At 49.7% G+C, this 14276-nt stretch overlaps 1 protein-coding gene across 2 annotated transcripts in view; it reads left to right on the top strand.

Moving 5' to 3' along the window:
• The window catches only part of arap3 (ArfGAP with RhoGAP domain, ankyrin repeat and PH domain 3), a 28181-nt gene extending 13984 nt beyond the window's left edge, over nt 1-14197 (top strand). For both annotated transcript variants that reach the window (XM_026185810.2, XM_080305807.1), the window contains 26 exons: nt 823-1007; nt 1083-1189; nt 1482-1681; nt 2487-2572; nt 2887-3069; nt 3778-3913; nt 4268-4372; nt 5066-5219; nt 5299-5401; nt 5581-5779; nt 5863-5926; nt 6006-6169; nt 7525-7737; nt 7917-8022; nt 8162-8309; nt 9971-10039; nt 10371-10445; nt 10530-10647; nt 10724-10852; nt 10933-11069; nt 11341-11423; nt 11800-11835; nt 11990-12053; nt 12130-12267; nt 12367-12405; nt 12500-14197. In XM_026185810.2, coding sequence (XP_026041595.2) covers nt 823-1007; nt 1083-1189; nt 1482-1681; nt 2487-2572; nt 2887-3069; nt 3778-3913; nt 4268-4372; nt 5066-5219; nt 5299-5401; nt 5581-5779; nt 5863-5926; nt 6006-6169; nt 7525-7737; nt 7917-8022; nt 8162-8309; nt 9971-10039; nt 10371-10445; nt 10530-10647; nt 10724-10852; nt 10933-11069; nt 11341-11423; nt 11800-11835; nt 11990-12053; nt 12130-12267; nt 12367-12405; nt 12500-12982 — 3524 coding nt within the window. In that variant the 3' untranslated portion in view covers nt 12983-14197. The remainder of the gene's footprint in view (nt 1-822; nt 1008-1082; nt 1190-1481; nt 1682-2486; nt 2573-2886; nt 3070-3777; nt 3914-4267; nt 4373-5065; nt 5220-5298; nt 5402-5580; nt 5780-5862; nt 5927-6005; nt 6170-7524; nt 7738-7916; nt 8023-8161; nt 8310-9970; nt 10040-10370; nt 10446-10529; nt 10648-10723; nt 10853-10932; nt 11070-11340; nt 11424-11799; nt 11836-11989; nt 12054-12129; nt 12268-12366; nt 12406-12499) is intronic.
• The last annotated feature ends 79 nt before the right edge of the window (nt 14198-14276 follow it).

Here is a 14276-nt window from a genome sequence, read left to right as displayed (position 1 = left end):
TGATGATGGTGGGGGTGATGATGGTGGGGGTGATGATGGTGGGGGTGATGATGATGGGGGTGATGATGGTGGGGGTGATGATGATGGGGGGATGATGCTGATGGTGGTGGCGATGACGATGATGCTGGTGATGATGATCTTAATGGTGTAGATGATGGGGGTGATGGTGATGATGGCGATGACGATGATGGTGGTAATGATATGTGATGACATGGTTGTGATGTGAAGATGATGATGATTAAAGCGCCTTAAGGCGACTGTTTTGATCTCATGCTGTATGATAGTGATGATGATGATGATAAAGAAGATGATGATCATCATCGTCATCACGACCACCATCATCGTCATCACGACCATGATAGTGATGATGATGATGGTCGTGCTGATGGTCGTGATGACGATGATGATGATGGTCGTGATGATGATGATGATGATGGTTGTGAGGATAATGAGGATGATGGTTGTGATGATGATGATAGTGATGATGATGATGATGATGATGATGGTCGTGATGATGATGTTGGTCGTGATGATGATGATGGTCGTGAAGATGATGATGGTTATGATGATGAGGCTGATGATGGCTGTGATGATGATGATGATGGTCGTGACGATGATGATGATGATGGTCGTGATGATGATGTTGGTCGTGATGATGCTGATGGTCGTGAAGATGATGATGGTTATGATGATGAGGATGATGATGATTGTGGTGATGATGATGATGATGGTCATGACGATGATGATGGTGGTATTGACCATAATGATGATGATGATGCTTTTGATGATGGCAAAGCAGTTGATGTGTTTCCTGTGCATCAGTGCTGCGGCGGTGCTGGGTGTCCACGCTGCAGGAACACGTCAGAGATCAGCTGGTGTTTGGACGGCGGCGTTTTGGTCCTGGAGCTCACTGCCAGAAACATGGGGGCCTGGAACTCAAAGGAACAAAATCCAAAGTGTACGCTGCCATCAACACGGACCAGATCTGGCTCTACAAGAGCGAGCAGGTGAGGGCACCACCAGTTGACTTCCTGTGACTTTCTCAGGGTCCTGTGACTATTTCACTTCCCATGTTTCTCCAGTGTTTCCGTAACGGCATCGGCATCACGGTGATCGAAGCTCGCGGAGCAACGATCCGAGATGGAAAACACAAGAGCTTCGACCTCATCACGCCGTATAAAACTTTCAGGTGGGTGAGTTGAAACTCAGCTCAGCTGCTGCTTGATTTTGTCAGTACTGTCTGCAGTTACCAGCCTCGCTGACGCTGCATCAATCAAACTCTTGAGAAAGACTCAGGTTTGAGTCTCTGGGCTTTCCTGCTCTGCAGATCAAACTGAGTCCTGCCCTCAGCAGCGGGTCGCTGAATGAGAAAAATCTCTTATTGTCCCACACAGTTGGAGTTCTGAGTAATTCTGTTTTAATGAGAACGCTGAGACAAACAATGTAGATGTCGTTAAATGACCTTTGCTGCGCCTCCTCAGCTTCACCGCAGACTCAGACCGGGACAAACGGGACTGGATGGAGGCACTGCAGGAGGCGATCGCAGAAACTCTGTCAGATTACGAGGTGGCCGAGAAAATCTGGTCCAACCGCTCCAACAGGATGTGCGCGGACTGCAAGGCCCTGAACCCCGATTGGGCCTCCATCAACCTGTGTGTGGTCATCTGCAAGAACTGCGCAGGTACGACCTGCTCTCGAGGCTCGACATCTTCACTGATACCAGAATCAGAGTCCTCTTTCTCTGCTGTCAGTTTAGCTCTGATCTAATGACGGCGGCGGTCAGCTGTCAGCTAACATGAGCTAGCGTGACAGAAACACATTTACAACCTGCAGCAAAAGCCTACATTTCATCTCATCCGCCCATCGATCTCTTATTTACAGTCTGTGTCATCACAGAGAGAGAAGCACACTGACTCACGTTATCTGGGACATCTGGTTAGGCAGGCCAGATGTTATCTCTTACCTGTCACAACAGGTAACAGTGGCCCAGTAACATTCCCAACAAGCAGCAACTAACAAAGCAGAAATGTAACCAACAACAACTGTAAGAACCTAACAACACGCACACACGCACGCACACACAGGTTCCCCACAGATCACCAGGGAAGCTGCTCTGAAGTCAGGAGGTCAGCATGGAGACCTGCAGCAGAAAGAAAAACACCACATGTTGAAGGTGAGGTTGTTTCTGTGGCTCACTGAAAATATCAGGCCAATAAACACACCTGCACAGGTAAACAGGCTCCTGTTTACCTGTGCAGACACGAATCACTGCAGGTGAAACTGCCACTTAGGAGACAAGTCTGTTAAGACTGCAAGATCGTCACCAGGTGATACATTGGTATTGTGCTAGTGTTTGGAGAAGTCAGTGATGAAACACACCAGTGTGTGTCACAGCTGTGTTTCCCACTGTGTGTGTGTGTGTGTGTGTGTGTGTGTGTGTGTGTGTGTGTGTGTGTGTGTGTGTGTGTGTGTGTGTGTGTGTGTAGGCCAGCACAGAGGGCTGGGCACGATGGTCTCCAAGGTTCAGAGTCTGAAACTGGACACAAGCGTGTGGAGCAACGAGATCGTTCAGGTGAGAGCGGCTTCAGGTGGCCTCTCGATCTGAGGTTGGTGTCAGTGCGGCTCTCTGCTGTTACAGGCTTTCAGCTGTAGGGGGGGGTTAGTGGCAGGTGTAGTCTAACATCCACCTGTTTTTATGAAGTATTCACCTGTAAAGGTGGAAAAGCTTATTAAAGGACACTGAAGCTACTGAGAATGTGACAGAGAAGCTCTAAAGTACCAGCTCGGAGCAGCCGGTTCAGAACCAGCATTCACAGACGCCTGAAAGCAGAGCCGTGCTGTTGTGTTTGTTTGTTTGCTTATACTGTGTGTATGTTTGTGGGCCAGCTCTTCATCATGCTGGGGAACGACCGGGCCAACGACTTCTGGGCGGCCCGTCTGTCCGTCTCTGAGGAGTTGGACTGCGATGCGTCGGCTGAGCAGAGGAGAGAGTTCATCGCCCAGAAGTATCGCGAGGGTCGATACCGCCTTGCCCACCCGGCGTTCAGCAGCCAGGAGGAGCTGCTCAAGGTTTGCCCGACTGCTTTCATGAAATAAATACACTTAATGTTGGCATGCTGGGGTGAGAAGGGCCACAACAAGACGGGTCATAAAGGTTCATGCGTGAAATAGCTTCATGCAGCTTTAACTAACTGAAGCTAGTTAGGACGCTGTAATGCACACATGTGGTGTGTGCGGTGTGGTGCTGGGAGAGCGCGTCAGCCTCATAGATCGTAATGTTGTAGATGAGGTCAGACTCAGACCGCAGCAAATCATAAGCAGCTGCTCTTTGTGTGGGGGGAGCCTTTTTCCTGAGTGCACTGGGGCTCAGTGACCAAATGTTTAAAGCATCAGAGACGAAGATAAAAGCAGTTGGTAGATAAAAACAGGAGGCTTCGACTCACTCACACCTTTCGTCTAAGAAACTTCTGCATCAAAAGGTCAAAGGTTACCCTGATCAGCTGACATGCTGATCCAAACATTTAAAGCCTTAATAAACAATCGCGAAACAGAATCACAGCAGCACAGCCATGAGTCTGTCTCAGACACGCACACACTGAGTTACTGTCAGTCTATAGTACATCTGTGACATCATCAGAAGATGGCTCCTGCGTTTGTGTGTCCGGGTTCGCAGGGCCTGAGGTTTCCATGGCAGCAAACAGCAATAACAACGATGATGATGTGATAGTGTGCAGAGATGGTTCTGGTGTTGACGATGATACTTCGTGTCTCCAACAGGTTCTGTGTTCAGCCGTCTCTGAGCAGACTCTCCTGAAAACGGTGACTCAGATTTTCTCAGAGGCGGAGTCAGCTCACCTCGCCAACGACTCCAACGGCCGCCACCCCCACCTAGCGGATCACTGCAGCACATCAGGTTGGACTCTACTGTGCTCTGCTGTACTCTAATGCACTCTGCAGTGTTGAGCTGCGAGGAAGCAGGGCGTTGTATTTGATCCGATTAAATTCAACGTGTGAAGTCGGTGACTGAGCTCGGTGCGGAGCAGCGTTGGCGCTGAAGGTCAGCCGCTCCGTTATCAGTGCTGTCCTGCAGGGAGGCTTTCTCACTGTCACGCTCGGCTTCACTGAGCAGTTTTCCGAGTGTTGGCTCAGCAGAAGAACACCTGCGTCAGTGTCAGTTTGCTCCAGACGCAGCTGTGCAATATTTCTCTTTCGTTGATGTGATTGGCTGACGGTGTTTATCTGATAATGTTGTGCTTTTATCGGTCAGATCCCAGCGTCTACGATGAAATCATGCAGCCGATTCTTCACTCTGGGTACCTCTACAAGTCGAGCTCTGCCAACAGAGGAACAATGTCCAGAAAAAACAGAGAAGGTAGGAAGAGGTGGGGTCAGAGGGTTTAAGGTTTAAACAGTCCTCAGATCAGAACAAAGAGGCGGTAAACGCCTCCAACACCTGCCAAAATTCACCCAAACCAAAAACTGTCAGAGACGTTTTCAGGTCTTCAGCAGGTTTCTGCTTCAGTGTTCAGGCTCAGAGCACAGGGCGGGATGTTAGCTGTGTTAGCTCACAAAGGCTGCTGGCTTGGTACCACAGACCAGGACGTTGTAGCACGAGCTTGAAATGTGGTGTTTTTTAACGTCATCTCTTTTCAAACATCTCGTTTCCCACAACATAAGGATTATCTGATTTCTGAGCAGTGCTGACAAAGTAAAAGTTGCTCCTTAGACGTTTATTCAGATTGTGGTTTTGTTTCGTCCCGACGGCTGAAGCGCAGCTTCCAAACTCCATCAGATTCTCTGAGCCGTGTGCGCACTGGCAGCAAACACAAAGGAATTCTGGGAATTCTTGTGGAATTTGAGGCTACGCTGATACGATAACAATCAGAGCAGACTACAGCCACTCTGTAGCATCGTGACGTAGCTGTCGACGTATGCAGAATCATTTATGGCACTGACAGTTTGCTTCACCGCCCGCCTGTGAGCAGCACTAATGTTGCAGATGAAGAGGAGGGGAACGAACATTCATAGCTGAGTCTCGTGTAAAATTCTCTGTTCTCATCATCAGACTTCCAGAAGTTCTGGTGCTCGGTGGATCAGTCTCTGGTCTTCTACGAGTCGGATCGATCAGCTGATCCCAGCCTGCAGATCAGCGCTAAAGACATCGTGTGTTTGGGCGTCAGTCGACCCGACTCCTCCAACAACAACGGATTCATTGACAGGTTTTTATTCGCCAAGCTCCACGGTTAAACAGAAAGCTCAGATGGTCAGCCTGGTCAAACTCAAACTTTTCTCCCTCAGGTTTCGTTACACCTTCGAGTTGTATCTGACGTCGGAGAAACTCTTTCAGTTTGGCTTGGAAGCGTCCGACGAGCTGCACAGCTGGACCAAAGCCATCGGAAAGGTCTGCGCCGCATTTCGTCTGCATCCTCCTCACAGAGCAGCTGAACACGTTTGTTCTGCTGTTCATGTTACAAACAATCAAATAAATAATGTTACAAAATTGTTCTAACACAAAATATTTTCCCTAAAAACTTCCTTGAATAAAAAACTGATCCATGTTTGTGCTGCGACCGTCACCAGGCTGCCACGCCGCTCAGCTGTCACTGCCTGCTGACCCGAGAGTTTGAACGGGTCGGGCTTCTACGGTACCGGGCGATGCTGGACCCTCAGCAGTGGAAGGAGGCTTACTTTGTCCTGCAGAAGTCCAACCTGTTCATCTGTCCCCGCAACGACGGCGCCGCCGAGGACATCATCAACCTCAACCGCCTGCAGGAGCTGAGTATGTGTGCTGGTCCCGGTCCGGGTCCTGGTGAATAGTTCTGATGGAGTCTGATTGTTATTGACGGAGCGCTCTGTGTTCAGGTATCACCTCCGAGATGGAGAACCAGGAGAAGAAAGACATCCTGGTCCTGGTGGAAAAAGGAAGGTGAGTGTTTGTCTGGTCTAGGCTTCAGTTTGTTGTCTGCTTCACATTTTGACGCACATGCGTTCGGTGTTCCCGTCAGAACGCTCCACCTGCAGGGCGTCGGTCGCGCAGACTTCTCTCTGTGGTACTCCGACATTCAGCGAGCAGCCGGCGGTAAAGGAAATGCTCTGAGAGACCAGCAGATGAGCAGGAACGACATCCCCATCATCGTGGACAGCTGCATCGCCTTCATCACACAGTACGGTGAGGAAGACTGACAGACAGACTTTCCTTGTTGGTAAGGGTTGGGGTTAGGAGACTGTAGCTACGCCACTGTGGGCTCTGCTGCTGATGGAGGATCGTCTGATTAAACTGAACTGAAGAGGTGGAGGAAGCTTCAGGTCTCAATGGTGACAGGACAGTGAGATGAACAGAGCCTCTAACCCTCCTCAGGTCATTTTAAATAAATGAAAATATTTGGAAAAATGCACTTCTGAAGTACTTTTATGGCACCGTGCTCACTCACTCGTGAGCTGCTGCAACATGAATCAAATGGCTGAATTGCCACCTCAGCATGCAGGCAGCTTCTATAGAGTCTTGCTAATGACCTGCTAGTTGTATTCAGGTGTGTTGCAGCAGGGACACATGGAAAAGTTTCAGGACAGCGGCCCTCGAGGACTGGAGTTTGAGTTAGACGATACAGTTCACGTACTTCCTTTTGACCCTGGGGCCTAACCATGTAAACACTGGATTTCAAAGGATGTGAAGACCTTTTATTCGCTCACACATGAGAAAACGATCATTTAAAGACTGATTATCATCTTAATAATTCAGACTATTTTAGATATCTCCAATTGAGGACCTACTTCCAGCAGAACATTGTCACCAGAACTGATCTATATGATCCAATACTGATCCTTCTTCGTGGAAACAGGTAAGGCTGCGAGGGTTTTGACAAAGAAGCCTCACTCTACGGGCTGTGATAAAGAAAATGAAGGAAACATTTCAATATTAAATGAAGAATCGTTGGACGAATGTTCCTCCTTGTGGAAATGTACAAATTCCAGTATATGTCCAGCTGGAAATGTCTGATGTGTTTTTTCATCTGGACACAGGTACACTGTTGGAGGTTAGGTGGGCCGTTGGCACATGTTTTGGGGCTTCCCTATTATTAAACCCGTAAAACTTTAGTCAGTATATTTAAGGTAAATAACATACCTTTATAATTTTCTACCATACTCGTCTGCTGGGTAGAAAAGGTGCTTCTAGCAGGTGATTAACCCAAGCAAACCTGCGCTCCTCCCCGATGAGCTGCTTGAGTTTAGGAGGAGGAGGAGCAGTGTGTTAGATGCATTGTGAAGACTGAACCTCACTGCATGGTTCTTCTGCCGTTGTCATCAGGACGACTTGCTGCCGGGTTGAACTTGGCGTGTTTTTCCCTGCAGGATGTTTTAGAGCCAGAAGAAAAACCCTGCAGACCAGCTTATGTGTGATTTTACTGTTTCTGCTGATAAATGATGTGCTCAGATGTGATGAAAGAGGCACGCAGCTCTGTTCCCCTGGTTTCTCATGTCAGGATAACAGAGCCGTGTGACCGAAGCCGCTCTGGGTCTGTGCAGGTCTGGGTCACGAAGGCATCTACAGGAAGAACGGAGCCAAATCCAGGATCAAGCTGCTGATGGAGGAGTTCCGCAGAGACGCTCGAAACGTCAAGCTGCGGATCGGGGACCACTTCATCGAGGACGTGACCGACGTACTGAAGAGGTTCTTCAGAGAGATCGATGACCCAATCTTCATGGTCGACCTCCACCCACTGTGGCAGGAAGCTGCCAGTGAGTCCACCTTTCTTCTGAGCGGTGCTTCTGCTGTCAGGGTTCAGGTCCAGACCACAACCCGAACATCACCTGATTTTACTTATATTTCAGGGACGGTCGGCGGTACACCTTCAGCTGATTGTAATTTGTCTAAATGAGTGATTGGTGTCTGTAACGAGTTTGTTCTTCATGCTCAGAAATCCCTCAGAGGCGTGCGAGGCTGGACCGTTACAAAGACATCATCCGCACTCTACCCCGAGTCAACCGGACCACCCTGGCTGCTCTCATCAGTCACCTGTACAGGTGAGCTCCCTAAGAAGCTGCACTGGTTACACCTGGTGGGGGTGGGGCTTAGGAACTTGCCTTTTTGTAGAAAACAGCAGGTGAGTGTAGGACACTGAGCCAAACGATGAGTCTAAAGAGGTTACCTGCGGTTCTTTAGGGTCCAGAAGTGCGCAGATCTGAACCAGATGTGCACCAAGAACCTATCGCTGCTCTTCGCTCCAAGTCTGTTCCAGACGGATGGGAAAGGTGAGCATGAGGTGAAGATCGTGGAGGACCTGATAGACAACTACCTGTACGTCTTTGAAGTGAGTAAGCCGTAGGGGCACACCAACACGTTCCCCCGTGTGTGACGTTCTCCTGTGTGTGACGTTCTCCTGTGTGTGACGTTCTCCTGAGTGTGAGGTTCTCCTGTGTGACGTTCCCCCGTGTGTGACGTTCTCCTCTCTGTGTCATGTTCCCCCGTGTGTGACGTTGTCCCGTGTGTGACGTTGTCCCGTATGACGTTCTCCTGTGTGTGAGGTTCTCCTGTGTGTGACGTTCTCCTGTGTGTGACGTTCTCCTGAGTGTGACGTTCTCCTGTGTGTGAGGTTCCCCCGTGTGTGAGGTTCTCCTGAGTGTGAGGTTCTCCTGAGTGTGAGGTTCTCCTGTGTGTGAGGTTCTCCTGTGTGTGACGTTCTCCTGTGTGTGAGGTTCTCCTGAGTGTGAGGTTCTCCTGAGTGTGACGTTTTCCTGTGTGTGACGTTGTCCTCTGTGTCATGTTCCCTCGTGTGTGATGTTGTCCTGTGTGCGACGTTCTCCTGTGTGTGAGGTTCTCCTGTGTGTGACGTTCTCCTGTGTGTGACGTTCTCCTGAGTGTGACGTTCTCCTGTGTGTGACGTTCTCCTGTGTGTGAGGTTCTCCTGAGTGTGACGTTTTCCTGTGTGTGACGTTGTCCTCTGTGTCATGTTCCCTCGTGTGTGACGTTTTCCTGTGTGTGACGTTCTCCTGAGTGTGACGTTCTCCTGTGTGTGACGTTCTCCTGAGTGTGACGTTTTCCTGTGTGTGACGTTGTCCTCTGTGTCATGTTCCCTCGTGTGTGACGTTTTCCTGTGTGTGACGTTCTCCTGAGTGTGACGTTCTCCTGAGTGTGACGTTCTCCTGTGTGTGACGTTCTCCTGAGTGTGACGTTTTCCTGTGTGTGACGTTGTCCTCTGTGTCATGTTCCCTCGTGTGTGACGTTGTCCTCCCTGTCTCATGTTCCCTCGTGTGTGACGTTTTCCTGTGTGCGACGTTCTCCTGTGTGCGACGTTCTCCTGTGTGCGACGTTCTCCTGTGTGTGACGTTGTCCTGTGTGTGTCGTTCTCCTGAGTGAAGTTCTCCTGAGTGTGAGGTTCTCCTGTGTGTGTCGTTCTCCTGAGTGAAGTTCTCCTGTGTGTGAGGTTCTCCTGTGTGTGAGGTTCTCCTGAGTGTGACGTTTTCCTGTGTGCGACGTTCTCCTTTGTGTGAGGTTCTCCTGTGTGTGAGGTTCTCCTGTGTGTGAGGTTCTCCTGAGTGTGACGTTCTCCTGAGTGTGACGTTTTCCTGTGTGTGACGTTGTCCTCTGTGTCATGTTCCCTCGTGTGTGACGTTGTCCTCCCTGTCTCATGTTCCCTCGTGTGTGACGTTTTCCTGTGTGCGACGTTCTCCTGAGTGTGAGGTTCTCCTGTGTGTGAGGTTCTCCTGAGTGTGACGTTTTCCTGTGTGTGACGTTGTCCTCTGTCTCATGTTCCCTCGTGTGTGACGTTTTCCTGTGTGCGACGTTCTCCTGTGTGTGAGGTTCTCCTGTGTGTGACGTTCTCCTCTTTGTCATGTTCTCCTGTGTGTGACGTTGTCCTGTGTGTGACGTTCTCCTGAGTGTCGTTCTCCTGTGTGTGACGTTCTCCTCTCTTTGTCATGTTCCCCTGTGTGTGACGTTGTCCCGTGTGTGACGTTCTGTTTTGTGTTTCAGATCGATGAGGAGCATCAGACCCAGATTGAGCTGGAAATCAGCCTCATCACCACCTGGAAGGACACTCAGGTACACAAACTCACTCTTGCACAGACACACAGGTGAACCATAGAACGTAGAACATGTGTTAAGTGTTTCATTCAGCGTCCTGGTCTCTGGGACCAACGTGATCATCCGTCTCTATCCCAGCATCCTGTTGCCCCACCCTCTGCATGTCCTCCTTCACTACACCCATGAACCTCCTCTGAGGCCTTCCTCCTCTCCTCCTGCCTGGCAGCTCCATCTTCATCATCCTTTGTGCGATGCGTTCCCTCAGCCGGTCCTCGGCGGTTCCTTTTAAAGTTTAGCTGATTTTGCCTCTGTGTCTGAAACCGCCGCCTGATTGGTTGATTCTGTACAGCTCTCTCAGGCCGGTGATCTGATCATTGAAATCTATCTGGAGATGAAGATACCCGACTGCTGCATAACTCTCAAAGTAAGGCTGGGCATCGTTAATCAGAACTTTTATTGATAGCAATAATGACAATTACTAAAGCTGTGTGACCTCTGACCCGTGCAGGTGTCTCCCACCATGTGTGCTGAGGAGCTGACCAATCAGGTTCTGTACATGAGGAACGTCCCAGCTGGGGACAAAGACGTCTGGATGACGTTTGAGGCCATCGAGGACGGTCAGCTGGGTGAGCAAACACTCCTGTCTCTCTCAGGAGGTCAGAGGTCACCTGTCTCACATGTTGGTTGTTGTCATGTTTCTAGAGCGTCCGTTACACCCCAAAGAGAAGGTCCTGGAGCAAGCTCTGCAGTGGTGTAAGATGGCCGACCCGAGCTCCGCCTACCTGGTGGTGAAGAGGGTCCCTAAAGGAGAAGGCATCACTCTCCTCACCTGTAGGTGGACACAGCTGTGCAATAATAAGCTTCTAATGTTGCATTAATGGCTAACGTGTCCACCTGTGTGTGCCTGTCAGCCTATAAGAGCGAGATCATGAAGGTGGGTCTGCTGAGGTGTCGCGAGGAGCCTCCGAAGCTCCTTCAGGGGACCAGGTTCCAGGAGAGAACGTTCCAGATTCGACACCACAAACTGCTGCTGCTCAAAGACAAGAAGGTAGTCGGGAACAGTAGACAGCAGTAAAACAAACAGTTAAAAAAGAATAGAATAGAATAGATATCATTGTACATGGACAACAAAACTGTAGGCGCTCCACACCAACTGTGGCCGAATACTTAACAAACAGGAGAAATGTGTACAAAATACTGGAGAACAAGAAGACGAGTAACACCTGGGAAAACATTAAAAACCAAAATAAGAACAGAAAACCAGCAAATCTCAGTAAGACAATAGTAAAAAACAAAAGTCTCAACATCTGTGTCTGCAGAGCATCAAACCTGAGAAGGAGTGGGCTCTGAAGTCCTTAAAGATCTACATCGGCATCCGCAAGAAGCTGAAGGCTCCAACCAGGTAACACACACAAGTCTGGTTTGCTATCCTCGTGGGGACCTCCCATTGACATAATGCTTTTCCTAGCTGCTTACCCTAACCATCAAAAATGAATGACTAACACTGACCCTACACCTAAACCGAACTCAAATGTAGCTTCACACATAAACCACATTTTGAGTGTGAAAAATGGCCTCAACCCTGGGCTGTTGGTCCCCACCAGTATAGTAAGAACCCGTACACACAAACACACACACACAAACACACAGACACACACCCACACGCACATAGACACACACATACACACACTCATGCACACACATGCACACACACACTCCTGCAGTCTGAACTGAGCACTGAGCGTCAGAGGCTGATGGCTTGTGTGTTTCCTGTGCAGGTGGGGCTTCACAGTGATGTCAGACAAACACCAGCTGTAAGTATCAGGGCTCACCTGTCCTCCTCAGCATCACACTCACCTGTAGCTGATGTTTGACTCAGTCACACATGGACGTTGTGCATTAAAATAAAAGCTCTGAGGGTTTGAGTTTTGCATGAAGTCAAAAGTATCTGCCCCTCCCCTCCACCAGGTACCTGTGCTGCAGCAGTGAGGCCGAGCTGTGGGATTGGATCACGAGCCTTCTCAGAGCTCAGGTACGTTTACCTGCACACTGGTCTGGGATCAGCCGTCGCTCCTGTGCTGGCCATCATGGATGTGCTTCTGTTGCAGAACGATGACCCGGGTCCTCCAGTGCTGCGCCGCCACTCCTCCTCTGACATCTCCAAGCAGAAGTTCGGAACGATGCCGCTCGTCCCCATCAGAGGAGACGAGAGCAATAGCAGCATGCTGTCGGCCAATCAGACGCTGGTTAGGGTCCAAATCTCTGCTGTTTCTCAGACATGCTCAGTAAACTCTCACAGGTCAAATGCACAAACCCGTCATCTGTACTTTGTCTTCCCCCTGCAGAGGAAACTACACGACCGGAGAACTCTCTCCATGTACTTTGTAAGTACTCTGTACTTCCTCTCGTCTCACTCGTGAGCCTGTAGTAAACGCTGGGGGGGCGGGGTTTAACCTTGGGTCTCGTGTGTGTCTCCAGCCCATGAAGGTCCAGCAGGACTCGTTCGAGGAACGCTCGGAGTCTCCTGACCTGCCTGAGCCGCTCTATGAGGAGGTCGGCGACTTCGGCCTGCAGGTCCTGAAGTCTCTGGAGACCAGCTTCCTGTCCAGCAGCATCGCAGAGACCCAGGAAGTGCCAGACCACCCCCCACTCAGGTTGGTTCCCGTGGAGTCCAGAGATTTGGATCACATGATCATCCCGGAAGTAGTCCGGATGGCGAGAGGCTCCGTGGAGACTCTGGAGCAGAGCAGCAGCAGTAGCGGAGGAGCCGGCGGAGGCGATGGAGATGCAGGCTCTCCAGATTCAGATGCTGCCAGCCAGCCTGCAGTGAGAAGCAGGCAGACGCTGATGGGAGTCTGCACGCCATCGCAGGAACTGCTCCTGCAAGAGCTGTCCTCCGCCTTCATCAAGAATACCACGGAGGAGGAGCGGGAGGAAGAGGAGAGGCCCTACGATGTCTGAGGACCGAACAGTGGAGTCACATGATCTCCCTCCATTCACAGCACGCCAGCAGTCGACTCAAGGTAGCCATTCAGGTTACAGAGACAACGATCACATGACCTCATACAGGACCCGTCAGGCAGACTTTACTGTAAAAGCTGCGGCTGAGGAGGGCCATGTGATTCGGCCGCCTGTAGGTGATTGGAGCTCAGTTCGGGGCTGTACTAACATCAGCGGCTCTCTGACTTTTTCAGCATGTGTGTGTGCAGCGTCCTCTGCAGCCAGGAGAGGGCGCTGTATCAGTTTGTACTTAACAGACTGAGAGCTGAGTGTTCTCTTTATGTAACAGGAAGTTTGATCACACGTGTTTAATTGTGAATGACTCACAAACGGTGAAAAATGTTTTTATGATATTTTAATGTTTCCAACGAGTCTAATCTGATATCTCACATCAGTAACCTTCTCTAACCTGTCAGTTCAAATACTCGATGAAGCTCACACAGGTAAAGGAGGAAGGTGTCACAGGTAACCCACAGCGCTGTTCCTGCGGATGTGTTTAAATAAAGTTAGAAGAGACTAAGTGACAGAGAGCCGGCTTCAGTGACGACTCTGGGATTACACATCAGATTACACAAACAATGACATCATGGAAACGCGGAGCTGTGAAGATTAAATTGAAGTAAACGAGCTGCAACGTGTGGAACAAATCAAACTGTGAACACAGTTGGTCACATCTAAACGCAGGCGCCTCATTGGTCAGTTCTACACGTCTGTGTGTAAAGTGACCAATGAGGCGCCTGCCTCAGTCTTAAATTGGCTGTCTGGAAGTCATGCGTTGGTTTGGCGCCTCCTGCTGGGACAGTGTAACGTGTTCTTCCTGTCGCTCTGTCAGTGCTAATGCTGCATTTCCTGTGAGGATTTCATAATAAAAGTCATGTGATGATCCAGCTGGAGTTCATAGTACTGCAGTACTTCCATCAGTTATCACTTTGTATTCGTTTGGAAGCTGTATGAACATTTTTATAGACATGTTATTCATATAAAGACACTTGTAAACATATCTGCAGTAACACACACGTGTGTATTTATGGGAGTGTTTCCCAGTAGCCACAGTGTTCCAGTAAAGCTGCTGGTGAGGCCAGACTGGCCTCACTGGTTTGTGTTGCTGAAACCTCTGTGTGCTCATGTTCCTGTACAGATTTGGGATGTGTTATTAAAATGCTGGTTTGCTGCAAATTGATTGGTTCAGAGCTGTCATGCCTTATCCAATATTTCCTCTTATTCTGAAAAGCTTCCTCTTGATGGTTTGGCAGGA

This window comes from Astatotilapia calliptera, chromosome 2 (assembly GCF_964374335.1).
Source record: "Astatotilapia calliptera chromosome 2, fAstCal68.1, whole genome shotgun sequence".
Classification (NCBI taxonomy): Eukaryota; Metazoa; Chordata; class Actinopteri; order Cichliformes; family Cichlidae; genus Astatotilapia; species Astatotilapia calliptera.
Note: the sequence above shows the minus strand (reverse complement) of the source record. Positions and strands in the feature narration are given on the sequence as shown.